Genomic DNA, 26903 nt, shown 5'->3' with positions numbered 1-26903 from the left:
TGTGTGTATATATATATATATATATATATATATATATATTTTTTTTTTTTTCATCAAATAAAAACTCTGTAAAGTGATCACGGATTACTGCTGATGCGCAGTCTTCAGATAGCGCATGTGCAGGTCGCCATTACCAGGGTAGATCCTATGGATCCCTCTCACAATAAATTCTGTGATAATTAGCCCGTAGGCTACTATGGCTAACCCCATCTTACGTTGATGTTAGCTGCCGGGGCTAAACTCTGGTACATTTCACAATATAGCAACCACCATAGAAACATGGGGGCTGCTATTGCGATTTGAAACTGGTAAACCGCTGCAGATATCTCTGAAATCTGGTGCAGAACCTCCGTCATACATCCTGGGGATTCATACATCCTGGGGATACTTATATCTTACGAATATCCCCAGCAAATGTTAGTTTTCAAGGTATTTCCTACAAAATCTGTTTAATAAATATGCCCCCAAGGGTAGTACAAGAATTGTGGCGTTGTTCCTCTGAATCATTCATAGTGTCAGTCAGTTTCCTTTCTGATGTTATGAGCAAGTTATCATTGGGAGGTCTGAGCTACAGTAGCTGTTACTCCATGTGGCTCTCTCACTAGCAATATGCGAACAACAAAGAGGGTACCTGGCAGAGAGAAGATCATGAGTAGATCGTTGTGGGGGTTCTGCTTTAAACTATTTCCCTAGTGGGAAGTCCTATTGCACACTAGTCCCCCCTGGGTGGAAAGCCCTGCCACACACACTAGTCCCCACAGGTGGGATGTCATGCTGCACACTAGTCCCCACAGGTGTAAACAGTGCTCCTGGGTGCTCTCTCTGGGACATAGGCAAGTGCAGGGTCTCACATTATATGTTGCCGGGGGACATCAACAGTAGGAGGATGGCCCCCCCCCTGGTCAGTCCAGACCACAGCACTATCTGTTCCCCCTGATGGCGGGCCTGGGTGTGAAGTCCTGCTACATTAGCCACCCGGTTGGACGTTCTTCTTTATAATAGCCATCAAATTGTGCTCTGATTTATATTCTAGCCACCACAGTAAACTATATTTAAGTAAATGGGCTGTTTATAAGATTATATGGGGTTCCTGGTGCCTGCCTTGCAGTGCACTTCCCAAAGAGCCCAGGGAAAATTCCCTTGCTGATGATTTAGTGAAACTTGACCTGCTCTTCCACCTACAGTGACTGTCTACTGGTTGATTGTTCTACTTTTTTTTTTTTTTCATTAAAGTAAAATGTATGATTACAGATTCCATCACAGTATTTAATTGGCAATGGTCTTTTTAACCAAATGACATACATTATTTACTATTTGCTTCTGGCAAATCACTAGCGATAGCATGCACATCTTAATTCAATTATTTCTGTGTTTGGAATAATTTGTTCACGGGAAAGAATCAGAGACCCAATCGTGGGAAAGTGTTAAATAAAAGCATGATGTAGAACATGTAAGTATGGGGGTCAGGAAAAGCTTAGATCCTGCTGTAAACACGGAATTCCCCATTTTTTTTTTTGTAATAGGTAACAGATCACCATGATAGACTTGAGATGACCTGATCAGTCTCCATCTAAGCCCATTAGCACATTTGTCTTAATGTAGCTCAAATGTACATTATACACAGTGGAGAATATCCAGATCCATGCTAAACAGAGCTGAATTGAAAACCCAACGGTCCCCTTCCCACCTCTTGTTTGTAACATAAAAATGGCTTATGTTAATTAGTTAACACATAGGGGTGGGGAATGTAATAGCCTGTGAGATGCACGCATCGACATGATTCAGGCAAATCTGCCCGTTTTTTCTAAGCGCCAATAATTTAAAAGGCAAAATCAGATTGGTTTTGCCTTTTAAATGAATGCCACTTTAAAAAAATAAAAAATAAGGGCAGACTCCCTGTAATCACACAGATGTTTTCTTCTCGTAGGCTATTATATTTCGCTTACAGCAGAACTTAAGATGCCAAATACATGATCCAGCTATGATGCAAAATGTCATTGACCAATCAGGAGTTATGTTTTTCCAATGTTAATATATAGTATAAGTTCTGTTACACAGACTGGAAAGAAAAACATATATATGGAATTTTTAATGCACAAAGCCAAAAGTGTTAGACTACTGGTTATCTATCTGTCTCTATATCATTCTATCTACCAATTATATCAAGTCATGGCCACGGCATGCAAACTGCAGTTATAGACCTGCACTCCAGTTCACATAATCATCTTTACATAATCCTAAAACAGTTAATGATTTGGGAAGGCTGTGTGAATTACAAGGTGTTGCCAAGGGGAGTCACAACAGGGGTTGTTTCAATGATCTTCTGAAATAACATCTCAAATCACCTGCTGGACCCACTGTGTTCTTCATTTGGTGGCCTCATTTATGCTAGCAGTTGCTGCTTCAACTATTTTGCCCATATGTCCAATATTCCAAGTTGGCCTACAGTACAAAACACAAAGCCTATTCTAGAATCAGAAGAAGGAGGAAGTGCAGTTAAACTTAATTGATAAAGGACAGTCATAGTTGATAGCTGTGGACTCTCTACAGTGACTAGTTCCGTTTTCTGTTGTCTTTCCACTTGTCAATCATACCATACCACTGGTAGCTACTCAGATATGCCCATCACCAATGTCTGCTTCCCTATTGTTGGCTGATAATGCTTTTGCCTTAATGTAGTGTGTCTGTCTAGCTTAGTGTGTCTGTCTAGCTTTATCTATCAGTCTATCTAATGTTGACCCAGTTCGTAACTATGTACTTATTATCTGTCTATCTTCAATTCCTTTTGTACAGTGGAAATATCTGCACACCTTTCTGCAACACCCTTAAACATGTGGCCCATCTACCAGTTTATTATCATTCTCTGACCAACTTCTCTAACCGCCTGTTCCCACTCATGCTCCTTTGTAAACACCACTTTTGGTGGAGATCTAGATGCACTAGCATTAATCAAGACACATGACACAATAAAATTGGGTTTTTGATCAAGCCTCGGCTATTTTCACATTACTAATTAGGTCTAGTGGGTGCATCTTATGGCTAAAGCATTGTTCATATGAATGCAGCCTATCAATTCATTAGGAATTGGTGACATGCGACAAGTACACTTGAAGAGGTAAAACGCCTCTAGTTAATAGGGGTTTTTCCACAGTTACTTGTTTTCCTACTCAATGGTGTGGTATTGGTTACTGGAAAATAATGATTTTGAAATAGAAGTTCCCCTTTATACCATTGTATAAAAATAGAAAGGGATGTTTGCAAATGCACAGAAAGCAAGTGATCAAAGCAATTAACTGCATAAGCACTAGCGTTTTCATTGTACAAGTGTATGTAAAGTACAAAGGCATTTGATATGAGATTTTAGTAGTGTTTCAAAGATCCCTAAGGCATTCCTAAAAACGCTAATATTCTGCCAATGGTTATAGTAACAATACAAATGAAGGTTTGCAGGGGTGTATCTATTTTGGCTGCAGGGTGTACACAGGCCCCTGTGCCAATGGGGCCAAACCAATCATTGAATATACCAGAGGTACGCAACCATTACTCTTTGGGTGCCACACTTTCAAAATTACAAGCCAAAATAAAGGTCTGTGTAATCATGATTACTTGTACAAAATACAGATGTGCCCTCATACACTGTGGCTTCACTTGCGACAAAGCAGACCCTTTCAGCGCACCAGGTCTCGGGTTAACTCTGCTGCGCTGAGCATCTTTCACGCTCCAAAAGTGCGTCTTATTTGCATAAATAAATTAACTGGGGGCAACAGAACTACTTTGATAGATTACACTGATCAATTTGATGTGCGACATTTGTACATCTCTGTACGAATGGGTCTGAATCTGTATACGAAACACATTGATGCAGTGGCCGCAGCTTTTTCTAGCTGAAAGTTCTAATTCCTGTGTGGTTAAAGTCGCAGCTCAGTGTCTCTAGTACACTGTGAGTGGTGTTTAGCTGCGTCTTCAATGCGAATAAGGTGTTAAATTTAAAGAAAAAAATTATACGCTACACCTCTTTTAGTGGCTCAAGTCACACCAAGAGTCTTGCACTGTATGGAGTATTGAGGCTAGGTGTATGTGGACACTTCAGTACAGTATATAAACATTTACGCAAGTAATAGATGGGTACTAATAATGTCCGTGCTGTACTGATCCTTCCTTTTTGGAAGCTAGTTTGGTCTGGTGAGGTTGATAATTTGTAGTCAGGAGACAAAGAACTTCTTCAGAATTTGAATTGTAAATCAACTGTGAGTAGAACTAAATGTAGGTAAACTCTACTGAAAAGACGATCTATCATTTGCAGATCGGCGGGTGTGAATAGATAATATGTCTGTGAACGACGTTCACAGACATATCACTTAGGCCCTTGCAGCACAGCCGATGCCCGAGATATCTGCACATCGTGCTGTGCATATGTCTGGCCTGCCAACCGCCTGTACACTTGCTGCAGAGATTGGCGGTTATTGGCATCTCAACTGGACGGGCAAATTCAAATGTCCGCCCAGTTGTGATGTCAGCGTAGACAAATTGAGCAACCGATTACCAAGTGTGAATAGCTTACCTGATCGGCCACTCTGTCGGCTGGTCGGCAGACAGATCTGCCAGGTGTGTACCCGGCATATTCAACAGAGTCCCAAACTTCATTGAGTATGCAGTCCATGCTTTGATTTTTCAGTTAGCAGAGGGTATAGCACACCAAAAGAGTAGGGAAGGAGGCAGAAGAGTAGGGGAGGAGCATGACTAATAGAAAAGGGACTGAACCCACAAGTCTCACTAAGAACATTGTGCCAAGGGTTGCCTACCCGTGGACTATACTGACCTATTCGACTCTGCTGCAGAAATTATCGTGAAAATGGAGACTTTATCCCAGAGATGTTCGAATTAGAGGAACCACTGGGAATATGGGACCTCATTTAGAGTCGGTCGCAAGCGCCGATGCGCTCGTAACCGACTCGATGGTTAGTCCTGCGCACGCACTGCGCGTGCACAAGCCCCGGAGCGACAGAGAAACTCTGTCGCTCCGGAATTCGTTACCAAAGGGGCGGCTGTAGATTTTGATCAACAGCTCGCCCCATTTGGTAGGCGGGCCGGGGGGTGGTTTGCAAAATGGAGGCGTTCCTTAACAAATGTCTACCGATTTGTGGATGGCCGCACTGACATCATCAGTGATGTCAGTGGGGAGTTTCCTGCTCAAACAGAGCAGGAAGCTCCCTGGGGCTTACGAGTGCCGAGACCCAACCTTAGTGTCTCGTCGTAAGCCTCGATGGTCGCGATGGTGATGACCATCGCGACCATAAACCTGGTCGGTCGTTAAGCTGTGGGTGGTAACCTACAGCTTAACTAACGACCAGGAGGCCGCACCTCAAAAATTAAGCGGCCGCCCTCATTCAGCGAGAGCGATCGCTTCTTGCGACCGCCTCTGAATGAGGTCCATGGTGTTGGTGCCATTTTCCCAAAGCTATGCACATGCGCAGTAGACTCTTTCGCAGTGCCAATGTCTTCTCCGTGTACACACCCCAGAACAGGTCCCCTCCTACTGTAAAGCGTCTATGAAGGGTATACATTATTAAAATTGTTTAAAATGTAAAATGCAATTAACAACACTACAAATCACTGCAAATTTGTTTTAAACCAAAAAGTGTATTCTCTTTAATTACCCTGTATTGTAGAATAATTACACCTGATTGCAGAACAGTACATAGTCACAACATAATGTATACTCAGAATAAACTGCTAGTTCATCTGCTCTGGATGCTCCTCATCTGCCTTTGCTACTTTCTACAAGTTCAAACAGGGCATCATTGAGCATGCACCGTCCCCTGCATGCACATAAGCGCAGACTGAAAGCCTCCAGAGTGAATGGACCTGCATCACTCTGTTCCCTCCCCGAATATTGCTATTGGGTGATTCAATGTTAGGTCCCTGATTTCATGATACACTGTGATATGTTTTGTTATTGTTCTGTCCCTTGAGGCAGATATCTATTGAAATGTAGGACAGTCCCTTAAAATGTTGCATGTATACAGGGGGTGGGGCAGGTACTAAATACTAAGCCCAGGCTTGATGCAGGGGCTCGGCGGCGGCCCGGGTCCACATCGCACCTGCCCTCCTCTTACCTGTCAGTGGCAGCAGCCTATGTCTCCTCAGCCCTGCACACATTGCTGTGTGCTAAGCTGCAGTGGGACCATGGAGATTGCTACCACTGATTAGCAGCAGCAGTCTCCTCTGGCTGTGCATGGGGGGGCGATCACTCTGATTTTCTTTTCTTTTAAGAAGTAGTGGCCACGCCTTCTTGCATTATGCCACACCCTTTTTATCCTGGCCCGGCAAAGCTCACTACAGTCCTGCATGTGCATTTCCAGTGATTATTACAATAATATGTGACATTGATATATTATGTATTTACATACAGGAGGGCCAGGCTAACCCACATTTCTGTCTAGTCTGATCTGTTATAGATAACATTATAGCACAAACAGAAGAGACATGTCCTAGTGCAGTGACAAATGCTCCAAATGACATCCTGAGAAGATAGCTGTTCCATTAATGACCAGGAATGTAGTTCAGATTTGGGCAGCAGTAGCTATCCAGGCCCTGAGCAAAGTGTCTTACACTATTTTTATATGCATTATATTACAGACCCCACAACACGTCATCTGTACATTCAGCAGTGTACAACTCGCTGTCTGAGATGCAGAATACTGCAGTGAGGAGAGATCCCTCGGCTGCAGGTAATATTAGATAGCCTGTATTAGAGAGAGTACCTAAAAAGAAAAAATAAGTTAGGTACTTTCATGTGCCAAACTTACTTTTTTGGGTCTATTAAATGTCAGTCTAGTTTTAGTTAAAAAAGAAAAAAAGACTAGTCAAATGTGATCGTAGCCATTAAAGCAGTAATAAAGTAATTAGGAGAAAAATCTCTTAATTTCATAACAGGATGGTGTTATAGTGGAAAAACCTTCTCTCTCTTTCTCTGGTTATTGCCATCTTCAGATGAATGTCTATAAGTTGCAGGCACACAGCCATCGATACTCGCCTGCCTCCCCGTCCTGTAGGTTGCACCACTTTAGGGCTACGCTCTTGCTCTTCTCATCATCCTTAGAAACCCTTTCAAACTCCCTTGATACAGACTGGATTTTAAAACACATTTTACAGAAAGTGAACTGATAGCAAAATATTATTACAAATAAATGCTTGCAATATACAGCAGAAAAGACACTGATTCCAGTGAGAAGATGGTTATTCAGGTCCCAGATTCCTGCTACATTAGCAACAAATAAATAATACATTTCATTTTAATCTGCGCAGCAGTCATCCTTTATCAGGGACCAGGTATTTGGGATCCCACCAGTACTGGGCAGATGGACCTCCACTACTAGCTTTTACGACGCCTCATTTACTCAGCGTTTTGAAATCCTTAATGGGCACAGCTGGCAGCTGAATTCAGGTTTGATACGAACAGTTTAGACATCTTTAGATGTAGCAGATGGAGAATTTTACACAAATAAAGTAGGAGAAAGTGTGCAATTAGGTATTTTATCTGCAGTTACACGCTGCATCCTGGGTTTTAGCTTAGAACATCACCGTAGTGGGTGGTCAACATCCTTCTTTCTAGCAAGTCCCAACTTTCTTCACGTCGCATTTGTTGGATCCTTGCCTAGGCTGAGAACTTTTATTGTTTGTGTTGAGCAAATGTAAATAGGATCAGAGTGATAGGGAATAGGAGCACTCTCAGGGGCCACAGGACCATTACATGACACTGTAAATGAAGCAGCGCTGCTTCTATTTATTCACAGTTTTCAGCATCACGTTTCCTAAATACAAGTAACCCCAGCCCCCTCCAAAACAGAAAAAAAATTAAACAATTAAATATCTTATGGAATTTATCACTTTTTATTTTTAGTTCTTGAAGATGTAAAAAAGCTTCAACATTTCATATGAGTTACAATAACTAATTTTAATCCCATCTGCTAAGTATGACAACATTAGCATTTGCATTTAATTAAAAGCACCCTTAAAGCAGAGATGTTTTAATCACTCCGTTTTATTTACTCTACTCTGGTGTCACTTAAAATTTGAACTTTTTTATTCGATAATAATGAGGGGTTTCTTTCACCTCTTTGCACACACAAAATCCCGTTGATAATTAGCAATCTACCGTTATTACTAGATTCAGGTGTCACAACTATGTCTCATCCTCATTACAGCTAAATAAAAAAAAAAATCACCTATCTTATTCATTATTACGAGATAATGCGACTTAGAAGCTTCGTAGGCCCTCCAGAAAAGTAATTCAGCCAGGCAAAATTATCAGCTAATTATATTTAGAATCAAAAGTGCAATAAGGATTTGCAGATAAATTGTATGAAGTGAAGTGAATAGATCGGAATATTAAGATTCATAGATTTAGCAGATGATTTGTTAATTGGTATGAAAAAGGTCATTTGATGGCCATTTATTGCATAGATGAAGTGTACTCGATTTGCTGTTTAACCCACTTGACGCGGTGCCTTACACGTCTCTTTCTAGAGCATGATGTTATGGCCACTCTGGAAGATGAATGCACTTGATTTTCTCTTTTGTGAAACAGTGGATGATTATTGGTGCTTTGATTTTGTGTTTTATGTTAGAAGATGAGCAAGCTGTTTGCAACAAAGCGTAAATGAATGTAAAATTGTAGTGCAAACTTACCACTGGACAAAAGCAATCATTTGCTGATTACATTGCTGGGTATGCTTAAAGTGTACCTATCATGCAAGTTTGAAAGCTCTAGCAGTAACAGTACAGGGCTTGTTATATACAGTTATTATCACATGTGCCATTCTTGATAAAATCTGCTATAAAACTGTATCCCACTCTCTCTGTGTTCTTTCTGGTATATTGCCTTAGGCATTCTTTATACCAGCTGTTGGTGTGGGCTGTCCTGTTGGATGAAAATCATGTGATCATTCAGAGCCACTAAAGCTGGGTACACACTTCATATATCATTTGTAAGATCGATGAACGATACATTGCGAGAGCATGGCGGATGTGTACACCCAATATGTCTGTGAACCACGTTGTTCAAAGACACATCAGGTGGACCCTGCAGCACCGCAGATGCAGCCATCTTTATGTGTGTATGGCCGCAGGGACCGCCGATACTGACATCACAACTGGACGGTCAAATTTAATTGCCCACCCTCCTGTTTTGATGTCAGCCAGAAATGTGAAGTGGCCGACTGGTAAGTGCGCATAGCTTACTAATCGGCCACTTGGACTGCGGATCGGTCTGCTGACCGATACATAGTATAAAGCTGGGTACACATTAGACTGTGTGTACCCAGCATAACATCGCCGGCAACGTGACCCAGCATACGGCAAGTGCATACCCACTTGCCGAAGCCAGGAGGGACGTCTCGTTAGCAACATTCCTTCTTGGCCCTGCAGTAGGGCCGACGGGCGATGTCACTAGCAACCCGCGGGAACGCGCATGTCATGGGTACACGCTAGACGATGTACCCAATATGTCACTCCAATTCGCGGGATCGTCTATTGTGTACCCAGCGTAAGAGTATACCCAGCATAAGACATTTTGAAAATATCACACAGACTTTCTTAGAAGGACTTTGCGCTTGCTTCTGCCACTACTTGGCATGTTCACTCACATTAATATACAGGAATGTGTATACATGCCCAGGAGGTGGATAATATGTGGTGAGCTTAAAATAAGTTGTCTTGGTTGTAAAAAGTGAACCCAAAAGCCCCATTATGTTTCCAACCACATTATAAGGTTTACTTCTCCTTTAAATTAGTGTTTCCTTTGCCTCATCAGATGTGTTAGCAGTGGCTCCAGTGTGCAAATTGTTCCCTCTATACTGCAAACTGGTAACCTTGGAAAAGACGGACTGGTCCTTTAATATAATAGTCTGTGTGACCTAGAGTCCTTGTAAGTGTGTGTACATTTTTTTTAAATTATGTGAATTGTAGACAATACGTATTCATTTGGGTAAACATTCCCACATTATGGCTAATGCACATCTGGTGATGCAATGCTATGTGAAATGCAAATATTTCAGTTCCTGTCCCTGCAGATTAAAAGAATGCATGTACTGCTTTACATTTGCAAATTAACCGATGTAAGTGTTCATCTTGCGTATCTATAAAAATCTCATTTTTTTTAGCCTGAATCCACATGTATAGATCTGTCATCAGATGAGGTCAGTAGCAGTTGCTTTAGCCATGATCAGGCTGCCTACAGGGTAGGCCTTATCCTCACAATGGCCTCCAAGCTGATATGCTTCTACAGTCAAATACATTAAAATACTGTACAGTAGATGCTACAACAATGTGTGCTGTCATTTTCTTGACACAGCGTCATAGTATACTGTATGTGGCAGAATATTTATTTAAGAACATTTCTGTATCCTGAAATGAACAAAAACATTCAGATGAATCTTACAGAATTTGCCAAACTGTTATTTACCATTTACTGGCTTATATTAATGATCACAGCAGCTAAAATTCAGTATTCACAAATAACTATTATAAAGTCACACACTCACTCGTATGTATATTATAAAAGAAAACCAGAGCGTTATGTGTGACAAAACAGACCCATAAAACAGAGGCTGCCAGGATGCTATAGGCCTGGCATTGCACATGACAGCCATGGCATGCATAGAGCCTGCATCCAATTGGTGAACAGTTGTACAGATCTGAACAATACCAGTTAATTGATAATTTGGTATATCAGGAGCTCTATAATATAAATCAACAGAGTTTAAGCATACATATACAGTGTTAATGTGCTTTCATGATTAGGCACGGTGCTCCCTTTATCCTTAATGATAATATACAAATACAATACATGGAATGACTGAATTTGGCGGCAGCAGTACCATTTTAGGAGACCTGTCTCCTGGAGTTTGTCAAGCCTTGATTACTGTCAGATGAATAGAACAGGAGATATAGGTAGGGTGGTTAGGAAAATTAGTGTAAGAGGCACAGGCTGTAAATTCAGTCCTGCACCTCGTCAAGCAGCCATGACAAATTCCCAGCCCATTCCTTCTCTTGTCCAAGATGTTGGAGGCTAAAGTATAAGGTTCACGTGTTGTGCAACAGGAATGTAAAGAAACATTTCCTATTATCTTTCTATCTATCTATCCAACGGCTGGATGGTGCTTTTAGCCGGCTGTTTGCAGGGCACTAAATTTTGGTTTGGAATCTGGTCAATATCCTGACAGTCGGGATGCCGGCACTTAGAATCCCAACACCTGTCAGATTCCTGGCGTAGGCATCTGGACTGCAGGCATCCCGATGGTAAGTACTACGTACTGCGGTTAGGGGGAGGGTTAGGCACTAAGGGGGGAGAGTTAGGGTGTGGGGAGAGGGAGTTTAAGTTTAGACACTAGGTGGGGGGGCTAGGTTCAGGCACCGAGGAGGGAGGGTTAGGGTAGGGAGAGGGGGTGGGTTAGGATACTAACCAACCAGTGTCTCTATACTAACCCTGTCAGGATGCCGGCATCGGGATTCTGACCGCCAGGATCCTGAGCACCAGCATCCCGTACCCATCGCCCTGCCTTTGTATGTTCTAGGGGAGTGCTACTTGAACTGTTGTAGATATCGGAGCTCTTCCTCTTTGTAGAAGGACTACATCTTTGAGCAGCTTTTTAAGTACTTTTGCACCTAAATAAATTATTTTGTTTCAGTAAGACTGCAGCATGGATGTAATGTGCCAGAAGCTAATTCAGATGCCTGGGGGGTATATTTACTAAAGTTTATAGAAGTGGAGGTGTTGCCCCTAGGAACCAATCAGATTCTAGCTTTTATCTTCTAGAAGGTGCTAGATAAATGACAAGTAGAAACTTATTGGTTGCTATGGGCAACATCTCCACTTCTATAAATCTCACATACAGGATCCTGCTCTTTAGTTATATAACTTCTCTTTTTGAGAATTGTGTGTGTTCGTTTTAGTAGCTTTGATAAAAGGTAGATGTTAATGCAACAATGCCACTCAGTGGCCAAATTATTTTGAAAAATTCTAAACTTATACCTTTGCACAAAAACGTTTGTATTTGACATCTCCCGCTTGGGAGTACTTTCAGTTATATTACTAAATTAATTGGATTATCCCCTTGAAATTTGCTTTATTCCTTACTCTACACAATGTCCATGAACCCTTTCCCCCTATGTTTTAACAGCATATGCCTTTCTTGTTAGTGCTCAAGTACTTCCTTCATCGGAACCATCAAGTTGTAATACCTGTACATTAAATTTAATAGTAACTTAATTTGTTTAATAGCATTTCAAATATGTATATTTATCTTCGCTCTAACCACCTTGTTTGGCTTTTTTGCCCCACCAACGTTGTAGGTAGTGTTTGTGTGGATCACTGATCTGTTCTTCTGATTATACATTATTTGATGAGTTAATACTAAACCACAATCCGTAACCTTTAAACTCTGTGTGAAATACTGTTTTTTACAGCAATAATAAACATCCCATACCTTATGATGGAAAGATGTACGTATTTACTTTGTCTAATTTGACACTTGACAGTTAAAGAAAATACAAAAGCCACAGACAGAAAATGTATATATATTGTGTCACTGAAAATAAGCAAAAATTAAAACTAAAAAAAAAAAAAGTATGCCTGACCTCAAATAGTTTTGGAGAAGAAGGGAACAGAAAAAAAAGTTTAGAAATCCCAATTCCTTCCATGGTCAACCTATTTGGCTGCATTTCAAAACCATTTTACATAAACACAGTTAAAGACCCGTTTTGAATTTCGCTTACGTTTTTACTGGCCAACAAAAATAAAAGTATATTTTTACATGCTTCGGACATGTCAGTTTGTTGTCGTTATGCAGCAAGACAAAGCTCGCAGGGCATGGCACAATTATTTTTCAGGAGTAACAGAATCTAGCTTGTTTTTTAAGCCCAATATCAAACTTACATATAAAAAAAAAAAAAAAAAGACATTTTTGTACATCAGTGTATTTACAAAAAAAAACCAAGAATCCTAATTCCCTCTGTTTTTACATCGTTTTCTCTAACATAAGCACAAAAGCGTGTATGCGAGTCACAAATATATTTAAATGGCTGTTAACAGGATTGCCGAGAATTATGCGCATTGCAGCACTAGAGAATCTGTTTGTAGCGTCCCACCATACGTTGCAAATGAACATTCTTATTTTCTGCAGAATGATTAAGGAAATCTGTACATACTTTACTGTGTTGTTTCATGTGTTTATTTGGTGATTATAAAAATGTGTTGAACAGCATTTAAAGGACAGGAGAAAAAAAAACAAGCAGATATCTGATTTGATGTATTCAGCAAGCAAGCATATGCTCCATGTTCTGTTATATATATAACGCAGACATTATCCATGGAACGTTTTCTGAACAATTCATTTTAGTGATGTAGAGAAGAGGGATTTATGGGGAATACGGGCAGAAGCATTCATGTTAAACTTGACCAACTATTCAGGGTACTGTGTTGACCACTTAAATGTATGGAAGATTATTTTCTCTTTTATTTCATTTCAGGTTAGAAGCTGTGCACTGCGGCTGTTATCCTTTGTGCCCCAAATTTTTGGTGTACCCCGAGATATTTCCAGGTAGGAGCATCTCCTCCTCGTCTCCGAGGAATAGCGTAAATCACGCTGCAGTGTTTAAGCCTGAAAACTGAAGTTATGCAAGAGCATTTGTTTATTTGGCAAAACCGACATGTTAATCTTAAAAAATATGTGATATAATACACTAGGCTGCGTTTATATGTACCATCTGTTGTCTCACAATACAAAATAAAAGATGATTTAAAATAGCTTTTTGCATTAGTCTCGGGCGGTACGGCAGAACTGGAATAACACGAAGCAGGCTGACATCGACCTTATTGTGATTATATGTATACATACAACCGCAGATGTCTGTATGTATTTTATGCGTGTTTATGCACACATGTATGTAGCTAAATATTTATATCCTTTGACATAGATAACACAGATAGAGATGTGAAGGTCGCAGAGACTAATGAGTTTATGATTGATGCAGTTATGCGACAAGGTCGCTGTACAAAAATCTTGTAGTAGCTTTGTTGCAATCCACATTTACTAAATCTCTCTCCCTTGCATTGTGTTACATTAGAATAATGTATTTTAATCACCCCGAGGAGATGTCTAAACAGAACAAGTACACTGTCTTATTTAACATTAAACATCCTTGTGAGTAGAGGTAACTTCATAAAAATCAGGCTTAAATAATGTAAAACACGAGACAGCACAGAGCAATATGCATTTTTAATTAGTAAAGTGACTAATATCGAATGTGTGCTTTGAGGTTTTTGTTTCATTAAAAATGTATCTATTTTTCCTGCAGCGGAATATCTGTATTCGACACCTGAACAGCTTCTGAAAAAACTGCAGAATTTCTGCAAAAGGCCTGATATTGTAAGGAGACGTCCGTTCCAGGTATCTGCATGAAAGACCTTTTAAAAAACCTCTAGTGACAAATTGATTGCAGCTTAAGAAAAAAAACGGGGCGAGAGAGGCTGCATAATTAGTGTACTTATTGTGGAAAGAAGCATGTTATGCAGGAATATTAGTTGTTATGCTAACAAGGATTAATTAAAGTACATGGCAGTTGTATTAACATAGGTCTGATGGTAGTCTTGCACTTAAGGCATCCAGCATCTCCTTTTAATTTATTGCTTACTAAAATGACTGTCCTGTATATTTGGACCCATGAGGCTTATAAAAATGAACCTGGATTAATGCAGCTCATTAGCTTTAAAGGAAAGTTGAAAGGAATATTTTACAATTATACTAATGAAGATAAGCTCACTTTGCTGTTGGAATATGATCTTATTTGAGCAAAAAAAAAAAAAAAGTATCAGGTGATTATTATCAGGTACGGAATATATTTATTTTTGTAACTATTTTTTTTATTATTCCTTTCATTGTCACATCCATTTCCTTTCGTCCTTTGACGTCCTTCAGAGTTATATCATTTTTAGTTTTTTTCAATGGAGTATATTATTTTTTATGTAGGATACATGGCACGTGTGATTCTGTTACTATCGCCCATATTTTTTGTGTTTTTAAGAATTGTTGTAGATGTTGAATGGTTTTCTGTTTTGTTTGTCGCTTTTTTTCTCTTCCACTATAAGAGGAAGAAATTAAAGAATAATAATTTAGATAAAACACGACACACTTTGCTTGTATTAGATGCAGCCATTGTGAGATGACAGCAACGAAATTAGATCTCGCTGGTGTAACCCCACTGGCGCCATCAGGAATGGCAACGAGGTGGGGGAGATGTGAAATGTTCGGTTTCCTTTCTGCAGCCCAGATATTTGGATGATGTATGTGCAATGCGAAGCACCATTGTGCATCTGTAGGAAATGGTTAAAGCATGGGAAAAAATAGAGATAGGAACAAAAAAATGCAATTTAACACCCAATTTCAAGCTCATTATCTTTCATTGTCTATTAACTTGGCAATGGTTCAGGAGGTAGCTTATAATAGTTTAAAATGCTGACTGCACAGTTCCAATACTCTGCATTGCTTTGCAAGTCAGTAGAATTGCATGCAGCTTTTAACCTGTAATGAAAAAAGTAGGGGAACCCACCCAGAAGGCAGGCAGGTTTATGATGTGTGGAACCCCTCAGGCCTTCACCGTCTTCCGCTTTCTTTGCTGCAGTCTGTGTGTTCCAGCATTTTATAAACCAAACAGATCCATGTAGGACAGCGTGGGGCCTTTATTATTGACATAGCCGACATCTCAGGGTTTCTGCAGCTCCAGCTGAGAGAGGGTGGAAGCGTCTTGACGGTTTACAATGACAAACTAAGTTCTAATCAACAATAAACATCAGTAGTTTTGCAGTGAAAATCAGATTTTCACATTCTAATAGATGTGGGAAACTGTTCGTTGATGTTTACCTAATGTTAGCATGCAATGAAAAAAAATGACATAGTAGGAATGCAGAAAAGGCTTGTGCTCTCTCTGTTGAGAATACTGCTCAGTGTACAAGGTGTAAAGCTCATGTGTACATACTACAGGTGCTGAGCACTTGGCTCTTTGGACCAAAACAACATTTGCTGGACAGATTCGGACAGTTTGCATTTGGGCCAAATGGTATGATTCTATGGGGCGCGATAAGTGCAGACAGCACACTACCAAATTGCTGCCACCGGGAAACCAAATCTTTCTTCGCTAACTACTGTAATTTAGTTCGAAATTAACAGTTAGTCAGACTCTAACACACAATGGCGGAATGTTCACCTTTAATATGAAGCGTAACCAACCTTGTTTTGCATCCATGCTTGGAAATGGTCTGAAAACTTAATCTTAAACTACTTCCTTTACCATATGACAAATGCAATGGGAGTCATCTTGTAACTTAATTTACAGTGGCAGATTGTTGCAGTGTTTTATAAACATGATCTTCATTGGAATCCTCTTCCAGCCAAGGAGACCTGTGATTGGTCAGGATAATTGTAACAGATTAACAGTTCATTACATTATGATATCATATCTTAGTAGAACTTTGGACACCACTTGCTACTCATTTTTGACCATTTGTTGGATGATGTGGACTCTGAAACCACTTAGATCGACCATGGACAATACTGCAACTTCAGACAATAGTCAAGAATACATTTCCATCGGCGTCTTTTCTATATATTTACCCCAACAGTGCATTAAGTTCTATAAACAGCTTCTACTAATCCCTTACTACTAATTTGTGCGGCCCCTTTAATTTTTATAGCTCTCTGTATTCCTATATCTCTCAAATCGATAAAAGCTGCATGTTCATTATTCATTTAATGTATAATATTTTGTTACTGTGCAGGGATACAAACCAGATGTGGCAGTTATAATTCTGCAGCATGTTACATAACGCTGATGAAACTCAAAACTCAGACTTCTTATGCAAATCTTGTACAATGACACTTAACCAAGATTGGATCATGCATTTAAATTCTCCCTCGCCCCATGAACACAAGTCCGGGAACCTCTGTTCTATTAACAGTTTCTGTGTGGCTTATTTGTTATACAGAGTTACAACATACATGTGTTACTCAATTCTGTAAACTTCATTTTAGTTTAGAAGATGTCAGTCAGTGGGCAACATATCATAAAGTAATGGTAATAAAGCTTTAAGGTTATGTAAACATTATATACAACAAATCATTAATAAAAAAAATCTTTTACATAAATTCATCCGTTACATATCCCAGCACATTCCATCTGAATGTAATCTTCTTTCACCCGGGTTATATTAAAAATTTCGTTACGTCTCTTCAAATTTTGACTTTAAGTTTTTTTGGCCCTTTGTACTGTACATCTGCTTCTTTCAGCCCCCTTTTATAAAATGTTGCATTTTTATGTCCTATTTCATGTTTCATATCTTCTAATTTATTACCATTGCCCCAAGCTTTCCTCCAGTAAACCCTTTTCTCCCCTCTTGTCATTTGCGTCCTTTTTGTAGCTCCATTAATACGCCATGGCGCCCCCACTCTCCAATGACTGCTCAGGAAGAGGTAACTGACTTTATCTGTCCTCCACCAACGTGTTCCATTGACGATAGGAATTAGCGTACATACATGTATACCCAAGGGCCATTTTCATTTTTTATTTTGTCCTTTGTTTTTCCCCCAAATGTTGAAATTTGGAAAAGACTCACCGAGTGGTCATGAAGTGCACCTTTCAATTGATTGTTGGGATGCAACCATTATATTTTAGAGCATCAAAGCAATTTTTGTAAAATGTGCAATAGTCTTCAGCCTGTTTAATTACTGATTCTCCGCTGCTTCCTAAAGTGTTGAGTGCTAGCAACAGGACAGCATGCAGCGTATTTATTGGAACAATGCATCCCTGTTCCTTTGTGCCTGGGCCGAAACCTCTCTGGGAGTCCAGGCTTGCCTGGGAGGTTTAACTATGCTTTCAAGATGCCACAGCCAAAAAGCTCCCACCCGTCAATAGCGCTCCACCTTGGCTACACCTCCTTCCCCAATATCTGGGTCTGCTCTGGAGCTCTCTACGACCTTGTCCCTATTAATTATTTTAGTATATACTGTAAACACACCAACATATGCAGTGTTAGCGGGCAAGTCAATTCAACGCAATCTCCCTTAAGTGCCTCCGGAAAGGTCAGGTGAAGTCACTACGCAGCCAGCAACATCGCAAATGGTAGATGAAAATTAGCAGTGTTTATATACGTTAATGTGCACATGCTTATGAATGACTATGACACTGTGGATATTAAATATTTTTGTATTTTGTATGCAGTTTGGTATAATGTCCAATGCCACGTGCATGCAGTTTTAGAGATAGTTACCTCCTTTGCAAGAGGGGTATTCATGCTATAGTATTCTGCATAGTATGTGGTTGCTGGAGTTACTACGTATTCAGCTCTATCCTCACCCCTTTGTGATCACATTTGTTATTTTTACCTTAATGTCTCCGTAAGGGTCTTGCATAGCAGCTATTCTAACATCATATCATCTTTTTTGATTCATTCATATAACCTGGCATGAACTTTCTAGCCTTTAGACAAAGCAGATTAGGGTATTGTGTACCTACCACATGCACTGCGAGCAGTTCAGATGCCTTTCGATGTACCCGATTAATCAAATAAATACCGGAGATGACGTGTGATGCGAACGGCAAAGGGGCGTCTTTACAAAATAGCGAGCGCATTTTCGTTCACTCGCTCAGACATAGAGGCGTCAACAAACCGCAATGAGCCAGCGCTCAATTTAAATAGCCGGCCCCTTTTTTGGAACGACCGTCCGCAAATAGCATCCGGCTCTGAATCAGGCCCAGAGTCCTAAAATACTCAACCCTTGATGCCTGGCAGGCAGGAGTAGTTAGGAAAATCATCAATTTAAAATAGCTTAGTTGGAATGATTGGATGGTATGTTCATTCATACACCTCCCTCCGCTATTTTTTTTTTTAATTCCCAGGCCATTCCAGTCCTCCAAGCATTTCATAGATATTGATTAAAGAATGAAATAATATAATAGAGTCCTTTTGCTTAAAAGAAAAAAAATAATGGCACATGTTTAAAAAAAGATCCAATTGACATTTTATATACTGAACGGTGGAATGTAAAAGCTGGTGTTTGTCTGTTATTCCTAGCCAAGCACCCCATACTGTTATCACTTTCCCTCACCTGCTCTGTTATACATTGTACTTCTGATCTAGAGTGGAGGCTAAAGTTGTCACCTCGTCCCTTTAATAATGGACACACATGAACTACACAGATTATGTGGCTGGCTGATTTAGTCTCTCTTTCACCTTGTTTTCATCAGCCACAGAACCTGTGTAATTCATATGTGTCCTTTTCTAAACAGATGATCTAGCAGCCCTAGTGGAGGCCCGTCAATGCTGGCTCAGTCTAACAAGTAGTCACCTACAGCCTATATCATTTATGTAAGTGATAGATAGACAGATTGTGCCGGCATTAAGGTCTCTCCTGTTGCACTTTGGGGGGTTAACTAGCCTGGTGTAGGGCTAGGTCATCAATAAATGGACATTCGTTTTGAAGAGTTGAAATTATTCTAGCATAGAGTGGTAGTAGGCTCAGTTGGCACGGTCAAACGTTCTCTTGAATTCGGAGCATCTTTCAGACATGGAAACACCATTACATTACATGCAGTTTGCAGTGTTTTATGTTGTTATCCCTTTAATAAAGTGCGGCTGTGTCATCTAACTAAACCATCCAGTTCTGTTTTGCACTTGTGAGGGTCGGTTTGGAGAGAATACTCCTCCAGCAGCAATTGACTCAACACCCTGGGGTTTTGTCAGGTTCTCCGAAGGCCCTGGGCTGGCTCCACATCCAAGCTAACCACATCTGTAGCTGTTCCCAACCATGCACAAAGTGTGTCATTTCAAGTGACACGAATAAAAGAGAACATTTCTGGATATTATTACTGTACTGGTGCTGCATTAATGTAACTGTTTAAGTACATCAAATAAGTTGCTGTAAAGAAATTTTCAATTAACCTGGGGCACTTATGTCAAGGCCTAAATGCAACACCGACCACATCGCTTTATCATGACTTTAATAGCTGTGATACTGTAATATGGACGACAAGCGCTAAAGAAGTAACCCAACCCAGATGAAATTCCCACAGAAACACCCTCACCTTAAATTAAACCCCAATAGAGGGGGTTCCACATTCACTAAACTTCTGCCATGCTGAAGGTACTTATTGCTGGCTTTCTGCTGGTCTAACATCAGGGACAAATGTAAATATAATTAACTAGTAAAGGGACCTGGCTTATGCTGTGTCACCTTGGTACGCCCACTGCTCTGCCCCACTCTCCTGTGTCCGCTGTTCCGCCTATCCCACCCTGCCTCCACCATGTTTCACCACCACTATGTCTGCTGCTATGTCCTCTTCCTTCTGCAACTGCATAGTACTTAACCGCTACTGACAGGTCCTATTTGCTAGGGTAAGGTCTGTCCGATTGCTCCCTGCATTAGATTATTATATAGATGATGTAGTTGGCCAACGGTTCCACAGAGGAGAGGCAAAGTCACGTGACAAACATCTTCGGGGTGGCTTTCTTTGTTAACCGTGTGTCAGGCGCAGCTGGCTTGACAGGCGCCACAAAGCTGTTCTCGCTCACCTCTCCGCCGCAAGGGGGCACAGGGGCCTGCCCCCCCCTAGTACCTTACTATCTATAGGTGCTGTTCGAAACCTCCCTAGTCAGTTTTCCCGCCACCTGCGTGGAGTGTAGTAGTGACCTTCCTGGCCTCTCATGCTCATTGCGCCCGAACTCATCCGACTTTTGAAGGTACGTATACGTATTTCTTTTTATTTTCTCACAATTTTGTGTATTTTGCTCATTTTATGAATGTGAAATTACAAAGGTTGTGGGTATTTTGCGGAAATATGTAGGTTTGTCCAGGGTGACCTCTTAGGCACACTGCGCCCCTTAAAATTTAGAATTTTTTTTTTACTTGCTCTAAGGTTAATAAATGTGGTTTTGTGAATCAGATTTCCATATATTCTCTCTTTGTATATCCTAATGAAGGTCACTGATCATTTTAAGAACGTTAGAATTTAGTTAATTAGGTGCTAATTACAATTTTATAACAGGCACCTGTGATTGCGCACTGCACCCGAACCTGGGAGTCCCAGAGGTGCGCCTGATGCAGGGTTAACTATCCTTTTATGTAAATGTAAAGCCTGTATCACAGCAGCCTTTTTGTTTTATTTGCCCAATGGTAATTGTTTGCTTAGGTCACAATGGGACAGTTTGGTGCAGAACAGCCCATCACGGGCCATATAGGAAAATCTAAGTCAGGAACCAGAGATCTTGCTCTATTCTCCCAGGCCCCCAGGCTGCCCCTCCAATGAGCAGAACGTGGGCTGTATCTGAGCACGCGTGTGGATTTGGCGCATGCGCAGTAAAACCACCACTGGACTGTTATTTGGAAGCATTTTACATTTTGTGTCACTTTACATGATATGTACAAAGGGTTACAAAATAATGAATAAATGTGCTCAATTGCTAGCACGTAGGCTAATTCTTTATTCTCATAAACATACTTAAATCTCACACCTTTAAGTACATTTTGCCCCCAGCAAATATTTTATTAGTTCTATTAAGCCCAGCACAAATTGGTTTTGCTGAGAAAACTTTGAGCTCTCAGGAGGAGGGCGATTGTGGCTCGTCTTCCAACAGATTGTCTAACATAGCTGTTACCAACCTTCTGTTGTCTAATTCAAGTTACACTTTTTATTCTGGATTTCATTTAATTATGCTCACTGTAGAGATTGTATCCTCTCCCAATAACTCGGAGGCACTCTGGCATTTTGTGTAAGACCACCTAGACTAGGCAGAGTAAACCTGTGGCTCTGCAACCATTGTGCATCTGCCAGAGTACCTTGCAGGTGTTAAGGATGCAATAGAGATATTGAATGTTTTATATTAAAAGCTGGTAGGATTTCCAGAATCAGGTTTAGTTTCCATAGTTTGGAGCAACATGCATAAAATATACTGAATTACATTTCAATATCTCCGCTATGTATTGATTTTCATTATCAGGTCCGAACGGTATTGCACAGACGCAAGGAAGCAGCTGTGCAATACCATCCAGTGTATATTAAAATACTGCAGGAAGCGTTTATAGGAAAACAGACTCCTCCTGGCAGCAATAGCGATCTGAGTGCGGCATCTGTAGACGCTGCTTCGGATCACCATCGCGATCATCCACCGACACAGACCCTGGCCTCAGCACTCCCGGAACACGGGGGTGACAAATTCTCGTGAACACTGCCCAGGCACGCCCCCCCCTTCCCAAATGATGCAGCATGTCAGTCGTGAGGGATCTGTGTGCAAGGTCGCAGGACCCTTTCTGCACATGTGCAGAATGGGTCCTGTGCATGCACAGTTTTCGATAATCGGAAAACTGCATTTAGAAGTACGATAGTGTCCGGACCAGTATCAGGCCCTATATTCTTTAGTAGTGCTCCTCAAATGGATTGTAGTACAAGACACACATTAGTCAGGTCTGTGTGTACGGTAGTACCTAAAATGCAATAGTTTGGGGATTTTCGTAACTCTTTGGAAAAAGAGTTTCTGGACAAAAGAAACTTGCTGTATCTCAAATGTTTCCATCAAAGACTTACCTACAAACACATCTACACCACATGGAGCTAGGTGCCTGGACATTGAATACAAAGTTTTACCATATCTGGTTAGGAGACGCTGGGTCTCTGGTAGGGATGCCGTTAAATTACCGCCATCCGGAATTTTGGCCGTTGGAAGGCCGACTCGGTACTAAAGATAGGTGTCAAAATGCCGATACCTATCTTTAGCCCCACGCTGAAATCCCAACGCCCGGCATCCCGAATGAGGTAAGACGGGGATACTTAGGTTGTAGCTGCGGGGGGAGGTTAGGATTAGATACCCCCTGGGAGAGTTAGGTTTAGGCTTGCGGGAAGGGGGGGTAGGTTTAGCCACCCCCGGGGGGGACTTAGGGTTAGGCAGCACCCCAGGAGTTTTAGGGTTAGGCACCACCAAGGGAGGGTTAGGGTTAGGATGGGGACAGGGGTGGGTTAGCCTACTTACAAGCGACTGTCGTGATGCCCTCCCTTCCGGCTTCTGGAGTCGTTATGAGAACTGGTGGCAATTCAGCCGTCGGTATTTCATACCAATTCCCTCTGGTGGATGCTCATTAGGCCAGGGGGTTCATCTGAAATGCTTGATCCAGCTCCAGTAAGTAAAATGTTATCTTTCTTATTTTAGGTGACCTAATTCCACCTAAACTAACAATATGTCCACTACTTTTTGTTTTGTTTTGGGCAATGGTAGCCTTTAAACCCTTCACCGCAGAGGGTTTTCCCTGTGCTGAGCCTATTTTAGCACTTTTTGGGCTGGTCACATTGCAACATTAATATCCATGATGTGTTCATGCAGTACCTTGGCTGTTTTCAGAAGTCCATTAGTCTTTTTATTTCCAAAAAGTGCTGAAATTGCATGAAAGTTAATTAAAAGCAAATGTGAAATTTTCTTTCCTGACCACCATCAAAAGCTAGTTTGTGTTTCTTGCCTACACATAATACTACCTGCAACCTTTAAAATTACAATGTTTATTTCTTTCTTGCTTCAACTGTCTTGAATGAAATGCATCCAGTATGTAGTATTAATACAGTAGCCCAGCAAGGCATTATTTGACCTAGGATGAGAATCCTATGGGCATTAGGGTGGACTTCCCTCTTCCAAATGAGTATGCCCTCAAGTTTATTGAAGACAGGATGGGCTAGTTCTTATTCTGCAATATAAAAAGGGTTGTAGTCTGGTGTTCACACTGATCACCAGACAATAATTTCTAAGGGGGCACATAGTTTTAAAAAGGAGACTTTGCTTTTTCAAACAATTGTGTCACCAAGTCTGTATACCTTGAGCCACCACCCTCATTCCCTACACTGGATTTTTGTTGTATCGTGTGTGGGGGAGAACTGTTGCACTTAGTGGACTCCTCCTTAGTATTTTTCATGTACATGCTGAGTAGGCGTCCCATTCATCCTCCGCACTGCATGAATTATTATTAGTATTATTTTCTATTATTTACATGGCGCCACAAGGTTCTTTAGCACCAAATAAAGGGAATAAAACATATAAAGTTACATAAGTACATAGACAGTTACAGACAAGATTACAAGTATACATAATTACAATCCCCATCTTCTTATATATATATATAGAGGAGACAATATGAGGGAGGTCCCCCTGCTCATGAGAGTTTACATTTTAGGTGAGTAAGGGGCCTATTAAACAAGATTTATTTAAAAAAATACTGTATGTAGAAACTGCATTTTTTTGTATTCTTGCTACAGTATATTAGCCTAATACAGTAGTAATATAGTATCCTAATACAGGAGTAATATAGTAGCCTAATACAGGAGTATATAGTAGCTTAATACAGGAGTAATATAGTAGCCTAATACAGAAGTAATATAGTAGCCTAATACAGGAGTATATAGTAGCCTAATACAGGAGTAATATAGTAGCCTAATACAGGAGTATATAGTAGCCTAATACAGGAGTAATATAGTAGCCTAATACAGGAGTAATATAGTAGCCTAATACAGGAATATATAGTAGCCTAATACAGTAGTAATATAGTAGCCTAATACAGGAGTAATATAGTAGCCTAATACAGGAGTATATAGTAGCCTAATACAGGAGTAATATAGTAGCCTAATACAGGAGTATATAGTAGCTTAATACAGGAGTAATATAGTAGCCTAATACAGAAGTAATATAGTAGCCTAATACAGGAGTATATAGTAGCCTAATACAGGAGTAATATAGTAGCCTAATACAGAAGTAATATAGTAGCCTAATACAGAAGTAATATAGTAGCCTAATACAGGAGTAATATAGTAGCCTAATACAGGAGTATATAGTAGCCTAATACAGGAGTAATATAGTAGCCTAATACAGAAGTAATATAGTAGCCTAATACAGGAGTATATAGTAGCCTAATACAGGAGAAATATAGTAGCCTAATACAATCCCTGTAACTGACACTCTGCGCGTACAGTGTCAGAATCTCAAGAGGAGAATGCCTGGGATGTCCAGTAACTGAAAGGAACAGCGGTACTCGCAACCGCTGTCCCTGATTAGTTACATTTAGTACATTGCCATGGTACTTTTTAGTTAAAAAGTCAGTCATGATACAGACTGAAAATAATTGCAGCATTGCCCATAGGCCTATATAGGTTCAGATTTTTTTTTTACTTTTATTATTTGAAAAACTGCTGCTGCTGTGTTACTGCAAGTTCTAGTATATTTTTTCATCCTCTGGCTAGCAGGTCACCCTGGGACTTGCACTTCTATGGCAGTAGGATTTCCCAATCCAAACCTAAACACTCAAGTGTTTTTTTCTGGTCTTCGAATTTGCCATATTTTGAGACGAAAACTTGTCTCTGAGTGTTTTTGATACCTGCACTGCAAATATAAATCTGATGCAGTTTAGGGGACCGTAAACAAACAGCACGATCGCTGTATTATTAGCTGGCAAGCCTGATCAATACAAAAGTTATACTCCATAAATCAGATACTGTAATGTGAAAAAAGCAAACCTGATAGTATTTTATGGGTGTTAAATGGTATTTTTATCTCAGTGTAATCTCTTGATTTGGATCGCACAGAATGCCATCTTTTTCTCCAATTGCTAAAAGAGACAAAAGAAGTCTCCGAGCAGCCGGTGTGCTCTCTTCAGGGTGGAACAACATGGCAGGGGAAAATACATGTTCAGAAAAAACCCGTAGTTACCACGATGAGGGGATCGGATAAATAGGGTGGCAGATGGATACACATTTGGTGAGAGGAAAGTACACATCCATTTATAATTTATGACACACACAATGGAAGAGAGACCTTTAGGTTGTAAACAGGGAACTAGTGAAGATTCTGAAGGAAAAAGATGTTTGTGTTGAGTATTTCAAGATATTGACAAAGGGGGTTTCAGGGAGATTAAAAAATACAATATTGAATAATATAAATGAAAGGAAATAGGTTTATTAACATACATGGCCTTTTTCTCCAGGGTTTTTTTTTCTGGCATCTTATAAATAATTTATTATCTCCTATTTAATTTGTTTACACAGATCTCTTTCCTGTCAGTCGTGTGACTGTATTTCTGTTGTGTTCAGAAAGATACAATGTTGTGTACAGATTGCAGAAAAGTTTCATTGTGGGCATTATATATGGAGGGATACTTCTCATAAATTACAGTCATCCATTGTCTCCTTATTTTTATCCAGAGAGCTAAGTCTACTTGTTATGGAAGAGGTTTCAGGTTGGATTAAAAAGACTTCAGATCTGTATTAATGATATTGGTTATAATGGAGATTATGGCTGGTCTGCTACTGTTTTGTTCCCAATTGTAAAGCAAAATGGAATTTGCTGGGGCTATGTAAGTAAATGTTAACAAATAAATAAAGTATATTGCTGAACAGGGGAGTATCCCGACCTTTGTGGGCCCCATAGCAACATTTTTAAGTGGCCCCTCTCCAGGGCTTTTAGAAAGACACCTCTCTCTGCAGTGGTTATTAATTTTATGCCCCATAATGTTACCCTAGTTCATTGTATGCACCATACAGTAGTAATGCCCTAATTCACATTATACCACATAGTGTCACCAGTTCACATTATGCCACATTGTATTCCCACCAGATCACAATATGCCACATTGTAGTGCTGCCAGTACACATTGTGCCTCCACATCACGTGTCACACAGGAGGCAGGGACCAACCAGCGCCTATCTGAGGGAGATACTTTCTAATGCAGGACAGTCCATTTTGAGTGGAGAGCTTCTTAATTAGGCACAGTGACTCTTTCTGGGACAGTCCTAATCTCAGAGCACAATTCCCACCCTCCAGCTTCACA

General features: G+C 40.4%; 1 protein-coding gene across 13 annotated transcripts in view; it reads left to right on the top strand.

Moving 5' to 3' along the window:
* The window catches only part of QTMAN (queuosine-tRNA mannosyltransferase), a 326625-nt gene that overhangs the window by 286946 nt on the left and 12776 nt on the right, over nucleotides 1–26903 (top strand). For all 13 annotated transcript variants that reach the window (XM_088474929.1, XM_088474928.1, XM_088474924.1 and 10 more), the window contains 2 exons: nucleotides 13531–13601; nucleotides 14359–14450. In XM_088474929.1, coding sequence (XP_088331055.1) covers nucleotides 13531–13601; nucleotides 14359–14450 — 163 coding nt within the window. The remainder of the gene's footprint in view (nucleotides 1–13530; nucleotides 13602–14358; nucleotides 14451–26903) is intronic.

The sequence above is a fragment of the Taudactylus pleione genome, unplaced genomic scaffold (assembly GCF_031769625.1).
Source record: "Taudactylus pleione unplaced genomic scaffold, aTauple2 ptg000156l, whole genome shotgun sequence".
NCBI classification, from domain to species: Eukaryota; Metazoa; Chordata; class Amphibia; order Anura; family Myobatrachidae; genus Taudactylus; species Taudactylus pleione.
Note: the sequence above shows the minus strand (reverse complement) of the source record. Positions and strands in the feature narration are given on the sequence as shown.